This window comes from Merops nubicus, unplaced genomic scaffold (genome assembly GCF_000691845.1).
Source record: "Merops nubicus isolate BGI_N331 unplaced genomic scaffold, ASM69184v1 scaffold11730, whole genome shotgun sequence".
NCBI classification, from domain to species: domain Eukaryota; kingdom Metazoa; phylum Chordata; class Aves; order Coraciiformes; family Meropidae; genus Merops; species Merops nubicus.
In genome coordinates this window covers 1-12,596 of record NW_008580899.1, presented here as the reverse complement: position 1 = coordinate 12,596, position 12,596 = coordinate 1, and the positions used below count along the sequence as shown (strand labels likewise).

Genomic DNA, 12,596 nt, shown 5'->3' with positions numbered 1-12,596 from the left:
TTACTTTTCTTATAGCCCCTTTCAACTAAAAGAGTGAGGTGTTTAGCAATCACTATGCAAGCTTTTTTTAGTAAATCTCAACAAATGGGAAATACTAATTTAGAAATGTGGAAGAAAAGTATAGTGAAAATCGACTGGTTTGGAAAGGTTTTTAATTTGGCATGAGTTTCTGAAATAGATGTTAAACTATATGGCCAAAATTTTCAAAACTGACTTTCAGATGCCTGTGGTAAAGCATTTACAGTGTTCGGTTTATTTTCAGGAAGAGTTGAATTTGTCTGGTAAATCAAGCAACTTTGAAATGATACAAGCCCAGGAAACAATCCAATTATTACTAATCCAATCATCAGAAATTATATCATCAAAAATTAAAAAGCCTGGTTTTAAAAATAAAAGGCTAAAATCTAGAATTTAGTAAAAAACAAAATCAACCAAAGAATGTTCTCACTTGAATCTTCAGACTATAATGTTAGAGAATATCTATTCCATTCCTGCAATTTCAAGTGTAACTTATGTTATGGTGCAAACTACTAGCCTTACTCATGGACAATCAATAAACAAACAGGGAAAAAAAACAGTTGGCTAATCAGATTTGTTTTCCATGTGAGACAGGAACAATAGAAAACAGGTAAGTGATTCAAGATGAATAAAATGAGAATGCACCTATCAACATTCTGGAGAGTGTTATTAGTACACTGATGACCTTAACTGCCTATCAGTTAGGCTGTGTGTGTGCAAATATCTACATGGAGGTAAAACAGATCATATGTGTAAATCTTAGAGAATCAAAAATTATGATGATGGAAGTGTGAAAGACTGATTAATCAAGCCGGTTTTAAACTTAAAAACAAAACTTTACTGCATAGATATTCATTAACAGTATACATTACTGTTAGTTCTTAATAATTATTATTCACTATCACTACATGTTCAAAGGAGTTAGTCCTTACCAGTCATCCTAAATCAGCAACTAATATACAATACCACAAAGCTGATGCCATTTAATTAGCACCAATGGTTGCAATTCTCGAGAGTTTTTAGTTATCAGGGTGATCAGGTTCAAGAGCTCTTCAGTGCAGGAAGCTAACACTGAAAAGGGTGATCTCCTTCCCCCTTCACCAAACCCAAATTCAATATTTTCACCTTTTATAAAATATTGCAGTCTTTAGAGAATTCTTAGCCCTTGACCTCTGACCTTTAGAACTTTGGGAGGCTTGCAAATACTGCTTTCCCAGACAGCAGCAGGTGCCCTGCTTTGCCCATCTATTGTGGTTTTTTTCTTGCTTCTTTTCTATGTCGCACTTCAAGCAGTCTTTTCCCAGCTGTTAAGATTGCATCTTTTCAATAATCAATAATTGACCATCAGTGAGGTACTTACAGTTCTGGGACCTTTGTTTAAAGCCTGTGTTCATATTTTCAAGACCTTTACTGTCATCCTGAGCTAAAATTCCACATCATAACAAGATATCTGGTATCAAGCTCCAGCTGACCTGCAAATGCTCATAACAAGTTGATAACAAGCCTATTAGGCCAGGACTGACCGTGCCTTACATAGGCACAGTGAGGATAAGGCTTGAGGTTTGTCTCTGGCAACAGCAAAACTGTTTTCACTGAGCATGAAAATGTTTACAGGTTGTTTACCAGACATGCCCGATTAGTGCGATTTTGACAGAGTTCAAAGCAAGCTAATATTAATTACATTTGCCTTTAGCATGCTTCTACTTCTAATAGTGCAATAGGCCTCTGTTTTGGCCACATAGTGGAGTGGTTTGAATAATGACTAGTAGTGAGAAACTGGTACATATTGACTCAGTATTTCGTGGTTTTATAGGACTTAGGAAAGAAAGGAGGAAAATCAAAAATATCAAGACTGACTATTGATATTGAAACAGTTACAGTGACAAAAGTAGCAGTACTGAAATAATTACAGTGACAATTCAGAGATAAATACTGCCTTTAATTTACATGTTGCACGACCCACTCTGAACATTGACCAGAGAATAGTAGATGCCTTTTTCGGCCAGGAGCTGCTGGTGGGTCCCTTGCTCTACGACCTTGCCGTTCTGGATGACAGCGATCTTGTCGGCGCTCTGGATGGTGGAGAGGCGGTGAGCTATCACGATGCAGGTGCGGCCTTCTCTGGCTTTATCCAGCGCCTCCTGCACTATCTGCACAACGGACAAACCAAAGGGTGAGCTAGTCTGGCAGCTGCTGTGATATACACCTCAAGTGTCAGCTGTGAAATAAGCTGTAGTGTGACAGCGAGGGAAACGGAATATCTGTGGCTTTAGCTTCCTCTTTCAGAATCAGCCTGTATTGGCAAAGAGCCAAAAGTGTCATAGCAGGTGGTACCATGGTAGGTAAGAGGATGAGATGGAACCAGGCTCATTACTGAGATGCATAGTAGGAGGACAAGAGAAAACGGTCATAAATTCTAACAGCAGTGGTTCTGAGTGGATATAAGAAAAATAATCACTGCAAGGGTAATTAAGCATTGGAACAGGGGCAAAAGAGAGCTTGTTGAATCTCCTTGGAGATTTTCAAGGACCCTACTGGATCCAGCACTAAGCAACCTAGTTTGAATTCAGTATTGTCCCTTGTTTGAAGAGGATTTTTGATTAGAGACCTCCAGAGGTCCCTTCCATGACTAATTATATGTGGGAGTTCAGTCACTAATCTTGGGTCAACTATTATCATACCAATTCTCATGATTTCACAGGGAGTTGCATGAATCATGTTTTTCTTAAAGCTTATGTTTATTAATGTAGAATAAAATACAAAAAAAAAATTCTGTATCTAACTGGCACATAATCAAGAAAGCAAATAATTCTGGAATCATTTAATGGCATTTCTCCCTCAAATCTTATGGTTTTGTTTTTTTTTCCTAGAATTGATCAAAACATAGTTTATTGATCAAAACATAGTTCCTAGAGTTTCAGCTTTTCAGATTATAATATTTGTTACATTTTTTTGTAGAATGTGTGTTGATTTTCTGCAGCTAGATAGTACTTCTGCTATGCCATGATAGCAGTAGTACCTTTGGCCGTAATAAGTGTACTATCAACTTTTTCACTGGAAGTTTGCATATTAGCCATGAACATATATAGCAAGTACTGGAGAGCAGTGGGAGAAGCAAGAGAAATTATGAAAGCAAGATTTGGCAGTTTCCCAGAAAAGAAGTCCTGTGGCACAACCCTCAGTCTTTCCAGCTTCTGAAGTTTGTGCTTCCTGATTCAATTTAGATAGCACTTTTTCAGTTGAAGCCTGACAAATTCCAGGCAAAGAAATGCCTTCTTCATTGCTACTTCAATCTGTCTACTACCAAAGAGATGCAAAAAGAGAAGGTTTTTATGGCAAGGAAGAGTAAGGTGTTTAAATTTGTCTATTATTAGCATAAAAATGTAATTTGCATAAAACACCATATTTCCAGCTTTAATCTGAGACTTTTCCAGCTTTAAGTTCCAAATTTCCATCTTTAATCTGAGGGAGTGAAAACAGTAATTATAATACAAACAAGCATGGGTTTAGATTTGAGATGCCTGACTCACTATCAAGTTACCTTTTCACTTTCTGTATCTAAGGCAGAGGTGGCTTCATCCAGTAACAGGATCTGGGGCTGCCGTATGAGAGCTCGGGCGATAGCGATACGTTGTTTCTGACCACCGGAGAGCTGAGTTCCTTTGTCTCCCACACGTGTGCTGTATTTCTAGAAACAACATATCGAGTGCAGACCATGAATGCACGTTGATTCTGAAGTCTATGTAAGCATATTAACCCTGACATCAGCCATCCAGAAATCTGCATATTCTGTATCAACAGCTCTTTGAAAACAGATGACCAAAACTGCTACCTGCCACAGATGTATAGATCTTCCTCTAGGAGACTTTGTCACATCAAGCATTTCACAAATTCAAAGCAGCAACACTTCTAAGGTTGGAAAGCAACAATATTCTCAATCAGAAAATAGATGACAATCTGTCTGTTGTCAAAGTCTGGCAATACTGGGGATCAAACCCTGACCTTAAATACTCCAACGTAGCATACTAACCAATCAGTTATTCTAACCCACATTTGTTTGTCCTGAAGAAAAAAATAGCATTGCCAAAGATTAATCAGTTTCAGGACAAATTATATATTATATACATACATTTATACACTTCTTCTATAGCTATACTGCAGTTTTGGACAGTTATTTTTTTAATTAAGTCATGTCAGTTAAAGTGGACCGGTCAGGTTTCTGGACAACCTCATGTGTAGGTCACAGTAGTCTTTGAGATATTATATGTAATATAGTAACATATATATATATCATCAAATGTTTAGGGTTTTTATGGTCAAAGACGAATGATGACTATTCCAACAAGGACGACTCAAAAAGCACCAAAGGTTTGAGACATTATTATATAACACAAAATTTCTCTAAGTTTTGGAAAGAGCAGATCTTGGTAAGTCATTAGAAAATAAACATGCAAAAATGGGTGCTGGCCTTTGTATTTGTTTCAAGAAACACAAAAAGCAGCTTAACAGCCTGAAATTAAGCTGAATATATATACAACATACAACTAAGCTGGCAATCTCTTCTTTCAGGAAGCTTTGGATACAAGTTGCCATATGTTAGAAATTTGTCAAACTAACAGAAGAAAAATCCATCCAGAACTAAATAATAAAACATGATTTCTACCTTAGGAAGTTCCTAAGTCAAATATTATGCAAAGTTAGATAAGAGTTCAGGGGAAAAGAGATTAAATGTTAACCCTTTTTGAATACTTATTTGTAAATGCATTTTGCTGATCACTGCACGGGACTAGATTTTAGTGCATGGTAGACCTTTCATCTGACTCAAGATGTTCATTCTTACATTATCATCTGTATTGAAAACTTTCTTAGTAATTTTTGAACTGTGGGAATACTAAAAATTTAGATTCTGACTAGGTATAATTGGAAGAAAAGCGTAAGAAACTTGACAGTCTAGCAGAGTCTTTTATATATGCTTAAGATAAATAGGAGCTTTAAAAGAAATGTTCAACTCAAAAACCAAACCAAACCAAACCAAAACACAAACCAAAAACCAAACCAAACCAAAAAAAAAACCCACCCCACACTTCCAGCTCCCACTTAGTTCTAATTATGGATTTTCTTTCCTGGTATCTTAAACGTTCAGCTCTCCACCAGACAATGGAGTCTCCCAGAGTAATAATACCTATGGTAAACACCATTAAGAACAAATAAGATTTAAACCCCATTTCAGATCTATTGGCATGTCGGAGAATTATCATACATCAGGGAGTCATCACTGGACACAATTTTTCCCTGCCATGATAGGTCAGCTCCAGTTCTGAGTAGGAGAGAAAAGGAATAACTTACATCTGGCAGGGATTCAATGAAGGAATGGATGTTGGCTTCTTTAGCTGCACTGACGATCTCCTCGTGCGAGACCTGCCGGCTGTTATCCCCGTAGGCGATGTTTTCGGCAATGGTGCAGTCAAACAGGATGGGCTCTTGTGAGACGATGCCGATCTGCGCTCTCAGCCAACGGAGGTTTAGTGTCTTTGCATTTTGGCCATCAAAAAGCTGAGAAAGCAACATTTTAAATTTCAGTCATGTGGCTCCATGTGTATTTACTGTAAATTCATACACAGAAATAGTGCAATTGCAGCCCTTACACATGACATATTGAAAGCTCACATAATCCCTTTCCCTCCTTCACATCTCTGTTCCAAAATTTTCTAAAGGCTATTATGTGAGGATAGTCCCCTCTGCTGCCTCAGTCCTTTTTTTTCCCTCAAGATTAAATAAGGATTTGGAAGGCAATGGAAGATAGGATAGGCTGAGGCAACTTCAAAAAGCTTTGGGTAAAGTTCTTCCACTTCTCTCTTTGATGGGAAAATTATCCTCTATTTTTGAATATATATTCCCACTAAAAGAACAGGTTAGTAGTAGCATTTCATTAAAGGAAAATTTGGGTTTGCTCATTCACACATTTTTAAGCCAAGCATGCAATCTTAAATTTGATTGTGATGTAATGCCTGACAATGGACAAATATACTTCTGGATTCCTTAATATGTCATTTGCAGCCAGTTTTCTTTATTGGCAACTCTATCACACTTCTGCTACATTTAAGTGTACACTCCTTTCACTTAGTCCACAGTGCATCTCAGCTTGTGAGTTAGTCCACTGCTTCATGGTTTCTGTGCTGGAGGTCTGTGCTTTTCCCTTCAGTAAACCATTGTTAGTTATTTACGGATACAAGGTCAAAAACATTGATGTTTGAAGTTGCACTTGGTTAAACATACTTTTGGAGCATCTGTGCTTCTTCTCCCTACACAGCACTTTGTTACATTGGACCTGTATGGGCATTTCCAACCTCAAAAAATTCTTGTCCGTTGCATCTAGGCCTTATTTAAATATTGCTTTATCTTTTGTGTGTATCTGCAGAGAGCAGTTCTGAAATCCTTCCTACTCAAACCCAAAATGTTCTTTTTCAAACAAAATGTCTGAGCACATTTACATCAAGGAGAAAATGGCAATAAACAATACCATTATGTGAAAAATATCTATATAAATTTGCTGAATAAGTAGTGTGAGAATGTATTAGATGTATTTTAAAATTAATAAAACTATTTAGAGTCTATTGCTTGCTAAATGGGTATGCTCTGAAAGATGTTCCTGATAAGTAGAAATTATGATTAAAATTATTTTTGTCAATGTTCACTGTTTTAGGAAAGAACATATATGTCATTCTATTACTACATTATACAGAAATAGCTATGTATACTTTATAGCTTTTAAAGTGTTGTTAATATAAAAAAACCAAGAAATTTGCCTGAATTCATAGCCATCATTTCACTATGGATCAGGCATATTTTTCCCACATGGATCTGGTTTCATTAACTCATTGTGATGTGGGAAGCCAGGACTTTTTCCATTATATTGTTCATTGCATTTAAATACAGAACCCTGATGAGCTACTGCTTGCTTTTAACATTTACAATGTTTAAAAAGTAAAACTAGAAATATCTATTAAACTTTATCACCTCAATAAAAGCAGACAAGCACATAGAATCACACAGAAACATATAACGTTAGGGGTTGGAAGGGACCTCCAGAGATCCTCGAGTCCAACCCTGCTGCCAGAGCAGGACCATCTAGTCTAGGGCAGGTCACACGGGAACACATCCAGACAGGTCTTAAAAGTCTCCAAGGAAGGAGACTCCACAACCTCCCTGGGGAGCCTGTTCCAGTGCTCTGTAACCATTACAGTAAAGAAGTTCTTCCTCATGTTGAGGTGGAACTTCCTCTACTCCCATTTGTATCCATTGCCCCATGTCCTATCGCAGGGTACAAGTGAAAAGAGGTTGCCCTTTCCTTCCTGACACCCAGCCCTCATATATTTATACACATTAATTAGACCCCTCCTAAGTCTTCTCCTCTCCAGACTAAAAAACCCCAGGTCTCTCAGCCTCTCCTCATCAGGCAGGCGTTCCAGTCCCCCACTCATCCTCATAGCCCTTCACTGGACTCTCTCTAGTAGATCTCTGTCCCTCTTGAAATGGGGAGCCCAGAATTGGACACAACACTCCAGGTGAGGTCTCACCCTCATTTAAAAGTGTTGATATATTCTTACAAAAATACCTACCATTTCTCCATTGAGTGGATCATAAAATCTCTCAAGCAGCTGAACAACTGTGCTCTTTCCACAGCCACTGCTGCCAACAAGAGCCAGAGTTTGTCCTTTTTCTACTTGTAGATTCAAACCTTGTAGGATTTTGACTTCTGGTCGGTTTGGGTAGTTAAATACCACATCTTTGATCATTACGTTTCCACCAAATGTTTCCTATAATTAAAATAGCATCACTGTTACATCTTTAAGACAATTTGACCAATGATTTAAAGAGAAATGTAGAAGTCGTGGGATTTTTTTCCCATCACTGAAATCAACAGAATTTTGCATTTTCTGGAATGCTAACTTTAACTCTATGGTTTGAATCTATAAAATCAAGGTACAGCACTGAGCTATTTTGTTAATGACCATACTTCTGCTGTTTGAACTTCACACAAATGGTACCTTAACCAGATTTTGAAAACAACCTTTAGACAGTGTGGGTGTCAGCTGGACAACAGGTTCTCACAATAGAGAGCTTTGACTGGGTTGTGTTCAGATAAAGCTTTGAGAACACATTGAGCTAAGGAAGTAATCAGAAGAAGATGAAAACATTCACGTTTGAAGGAAGTGAGAAGAACACTGTCCATATTGTCAATAAATACTATCACACATTACACATGGGTTACTTACAGGCTTCCTTCCTTCCTCGCTGTAACTGTCTATTGAGGGTACGCTTTCAAAGAGCAGAAACAAGTAGGCTGCTGATATCTTGGCTTTGGCATAGTCCGGAGCAAAAGAGCTGCTTTGTCCTAATGCCATTGCACCAAATACAACAGCTGAAAACACTCTGTAAAAGAAATTAGGAAAATAAAAGAAGTCAGTAAGTAGACAGTGAAGAAAAGTAAATGGGGCTGCACTCAACTTTTTCTTTTATTTTCTAAAATAAAAAGGCCTACATTTAAAACTATGAAAGTAGTAACAACTATTACTGCTTTAATTACTTGTTTAACTCCAAAAATTTGTTTTTATCCTCTTTTAATGAGGTGAGATAAACAAGCAAGCTTCCGTTCCAAATTCAATTCTGTAGTTACTTATTAGCACTAATTTATTTAATTATTAATACTGGTTAACTATAGTAAGTCTCAACGGGGGCTAGGATGAAAGTGGGCAATGGATGGTAAAATCATTACTCTAATCCTGTTCTACTATTTTGCACAGTTGAATGACCTCTGGGAGCTGGTGATTAATTTTTAAGGTATCAATGAAACTAAGAATGAAGCCTGTAAAAAGGTGACAAAGATTTCATTTTCTATCACAGCTCTACTAGAAAAAAAAAAAATTGAAGGGTTCACAACATCAAAAAAAGGTTGAAAACTATGCTATTATTGCTTTATGGTGAATGTAGATGTATCTTTACAGGCTACATTAGAATGGTTTAAGAACGTGCTCTTCCTATTTCTTATTAGCTATTAATTACTGCCACACAACATAGGATTACTTATAACTGGGAAATGGTAGTTGACATATGAGACCTGTTTTAAGGCAAAATAAAGTAATTCATATTAGTTTTAATCTTTTCTCTTCAGAGCTATATAAACCAATCTGTTTTATCCTGCATTTGAACAGCCCAGAAGGCCTTACACAGTTTTAGGTCAGACAATCTCTTTCAAGTCTAACTAAGCCACTGGCAGTTCACTCACTCAGCCTGGCTGGAGATGTTTGGCTGGCAGATGAGACACAGACACTTCCCAACATCTTCCAGTCAACATGAGTTGTGTTAACTATTTTTAATCAAGTTGCCAACAAATTTTTGTTTAATTTCTGTACCGCTTTTGCCCTTAAAAGCCTATAAAGTGCCTTTAGAGAGAAAGAATTGTACTACTCCTTGTATAATTTCAGACTGCAATGGATAGATGTTCTAAGAATATTGCAAATTAGAATCGTATTCTGTTTGCACTACCTGTCTAAATTAAAAATAAAGTGCTCCACCTGACTAGGGGTGTATATATAGTACTCTACATACTGTTCTTACATACAGGGTTCATACTTTCACTTACCATACAAAATAAGTTCATTTAAGTGAATAAGCTTCCTATCAGAACGTCATCTAAAATAATTTAGTCATCCTTCCCTTACAGTGAATAGTATCTATCTTATGAAATCCTATTCTCCAATTATTTAACAGTTATTTTAAGTTTATTCATTGAAATTTGAAATCTTCTCTGGTATAGAAGCAACAAAGATGCTGATGACCTATCCTTAAAAAGATTTTTACAATATTATTATGCTTCAATAAACATGTACAACAAAGTTTTTTGTAGAATATACAGAGACCCTCGCGACTGGTAAGAGTAAAAAAAGTGATGTAAGTAGGATATTGTTTCAACCTCTGGAAAACATAATAGTCCCAAATAAATACAGAAAAGGAAATCAAGAATCAGGCTTATTGAACAGCTCAGACTACAATCACCTGGAGTACCCACTTTGTAATATCCTTTCATTATATTTAAGTACAGAAGAAGAATTGGCCTGTTTACTCATAGCTTACCCAATGGATTCCTGATATCCCCGGCAGTAAACAAAGACTGCTGTCTGGACTGACAGAAATAAGATTGCAAGAGATACTTACAAAAACACATCTTTATATTCCATGTATGCATTTGCCACCAGATAGGCACCAAACCGGAAACAGCCAGCATAGGTAAAGAACATCATAGCTTGTGAAAGGGCAAAACAAAAGCCGAATATATGTGCCTTCTTCACAGAATTTCTGTGAGAAAGAATGAAACTTACTTAAATGAAACTTAAAGACGTAAAAATGAAACTTAGTTAAATGAAACCTAAACTTAAGTCCTAGTGTGCAAAAATTAACTGACTTCAAATGAAACTGTCACAACACAACCCCTTATCTCCTATTAGACTGTGTTCAAGAGAAAGTTTTTTTTTCTTTTTTTCCAGAATTTTATTTACTTCCATAAAACTTTGGAATATGGTTGGAGAAAAAGGTGACAACTTAGCTACTCTGTATAATTATCATCTTGCCATCTCATAGTTTTGAGTGTTAAAACATTTTACAGCTCGGTTCATGATTAGCATTTTGAAGATGTCAATAACATGTTTGAAATTGTACTGCTGCATCACTTAATAGGAAAATGAAAGAGAAGAACTGTTAGTTCACCTCCAGCCAAAGCTGAATTTAATGCCATTTTTTCTTTACTTCAATTTTATGGGAATCCAATAACAAATATTAAACAGTTCAATATTATACACTCAAGAATCTGTTTATTTTTAATTTGATCTGTCAAATTTGATCTCTCAAATCAGATTAAGCCTGCAAGTATGATGCAGAAATTTTGGATTTTAGATTTTGGATTATAAAATTATTTCTTAACTAAAAGCAAGGCAGAGAGATAATTTTCTGTAACTATGAGACTATGTACCAGAAAAAAAAAAAAGAAAGAAAATATTTTAATTGTATTGATGCTATTGCTAAGTCAGAAGTATGGTTCCTTCTGGAAAAAAAACCCCACCCAAACCAAAACAAATAGGATCCAGATTTACAAGTGTGGAGTTTGTTTTTTTTTAATTGAGAAGCTGTTGTGACTTCCCTTTTACATAGCTGATTTGTGCATTAATTGAGTATAAAAGAAGGCTTAAGCTCAGGTTTTATAAGATAGAAACTCTTTGCCTAATCAGTGGTTTAACATGCACTGAAACAATAACTGAAAAACACGTCCTGTTTCTTCCAGACAAAATTGACCCATTGGGCAGCATGTTCTTATTTATACCGAAACAAAGCAAGATGACAGTCTTGGAGCAATCCCATCAATGTCAGCCCTGAGACTGGTGAGGCACTGGCCTGCAAGTTGTGAGATACGGACTCAAAACCCAGCAGCCTGAGAAAAAAAGCTAAGTAGTATCTTTCATGTCCTGCACTGTGCTCTAACTACTCAATTATTATGGTAGATGTATTAGCAGCACTCCTACTGTTCTCCCATCGTCTGTGTACACATGCTGTCATTTCCTTTGCTTTTCTCATGCATGTTTGAAAATGAAACATTTCATTTTAGAACTAATAAGACTTTAATTGACAGTATCTTTTTGGTTTTTCACTTTAATTTTTATTTAATCAAGGCATATTGATATCCCTCTTTTTTTTTTGAGTCACACGCCAATAAGTAATTATTCAGGTTTTTTTTCAGTGGTATTCAGACTTTCAAAAATGCAATATTAAATTTACATTTAAAAGTTTTGAATTAAATATCTGAAATACTTCATGTAACACTAGATTAGATGACTTCCACAGCTCACTTGGAAAACTAATGTTTTTCCAAACCAAGTGAGATTGCAACAGAAGATACCGATATTATCACAGAAAATTAATTAAATAAAAGAACAAATAAGTTGGCTGCTAATTAAAAATATACAAAATATTTACATTAATTCTGAGATAATTAAGTTATACATTACAGCTGGAAAAAAAAAAAAAAACAAACCAACTATGTTTGTCCAAGTAAAAGTTCATAATTTAGTGTACAATTAAAATACAGTGGGGTCTTTTTTTAGCTTAGTTATTTTTATTATACCTGTATGGTCCACACAAGTGCTCTCTGTACATCAACTCAAATTTTCTTTCTCGGGTCAAACTAGCAACAGTTCTAATATTTTCAATGGCTTCTGTGGCAATCTGCAATAGAAACATAAATGTTTTAATCAAAAGTTACCATTACGTTGCAATTCCTTATTCTAAACTATTAAATATAGTCTGCTAGAATATAATTTTGTATTTTTATAGCTGCTATTAAAACAATGGACTTTTGATATTTAAAGTAAACATGTTACATTTCTCTGATGGTGAGATTTTCTGATGATGCTCAGAATTTTTTGATAAGACCTCTTTAATGCCCAACAAATAAGTAGGGAAAAACCATAAGACAGCAGTGGCAATTATGGAGAAGATATTTAATCTGGCTGGAGAGCAGCCCTGAGGAG

General features: G+C 36.0%; 1 protein-coding gene across 1 annotated transcript; it reads right to left on the bottom strand.

Moving 5' to 3' along the window:
- Positions 1 to 1,911: 1,911 nt before the first annotated feature.
- LOC103777699 (multidrug resistance protein 3-like) lies at positions 1,912 to 12,291 on the bottom strand (the record flags this gene model as incomplete). Its single annotated transcript, XM_008945296.1, has 7 exons — positions 1,912 to 2,168; positions 3,560 to 3,706; positions 5,365 to 5,571; positions 7,638 to 7,835; positions 8,295 to 8,451; positions 10,234 to 10,374; positions 12,191 to 12,291. Coding segments are annotated over 7 exons (1,158 nt in total), but the record flags the coding sequence as incomplete, so codon positions are not given.
- Between the last annotated feature and the right edge of the window lie 305 nt (positions 12,292 to 12,596).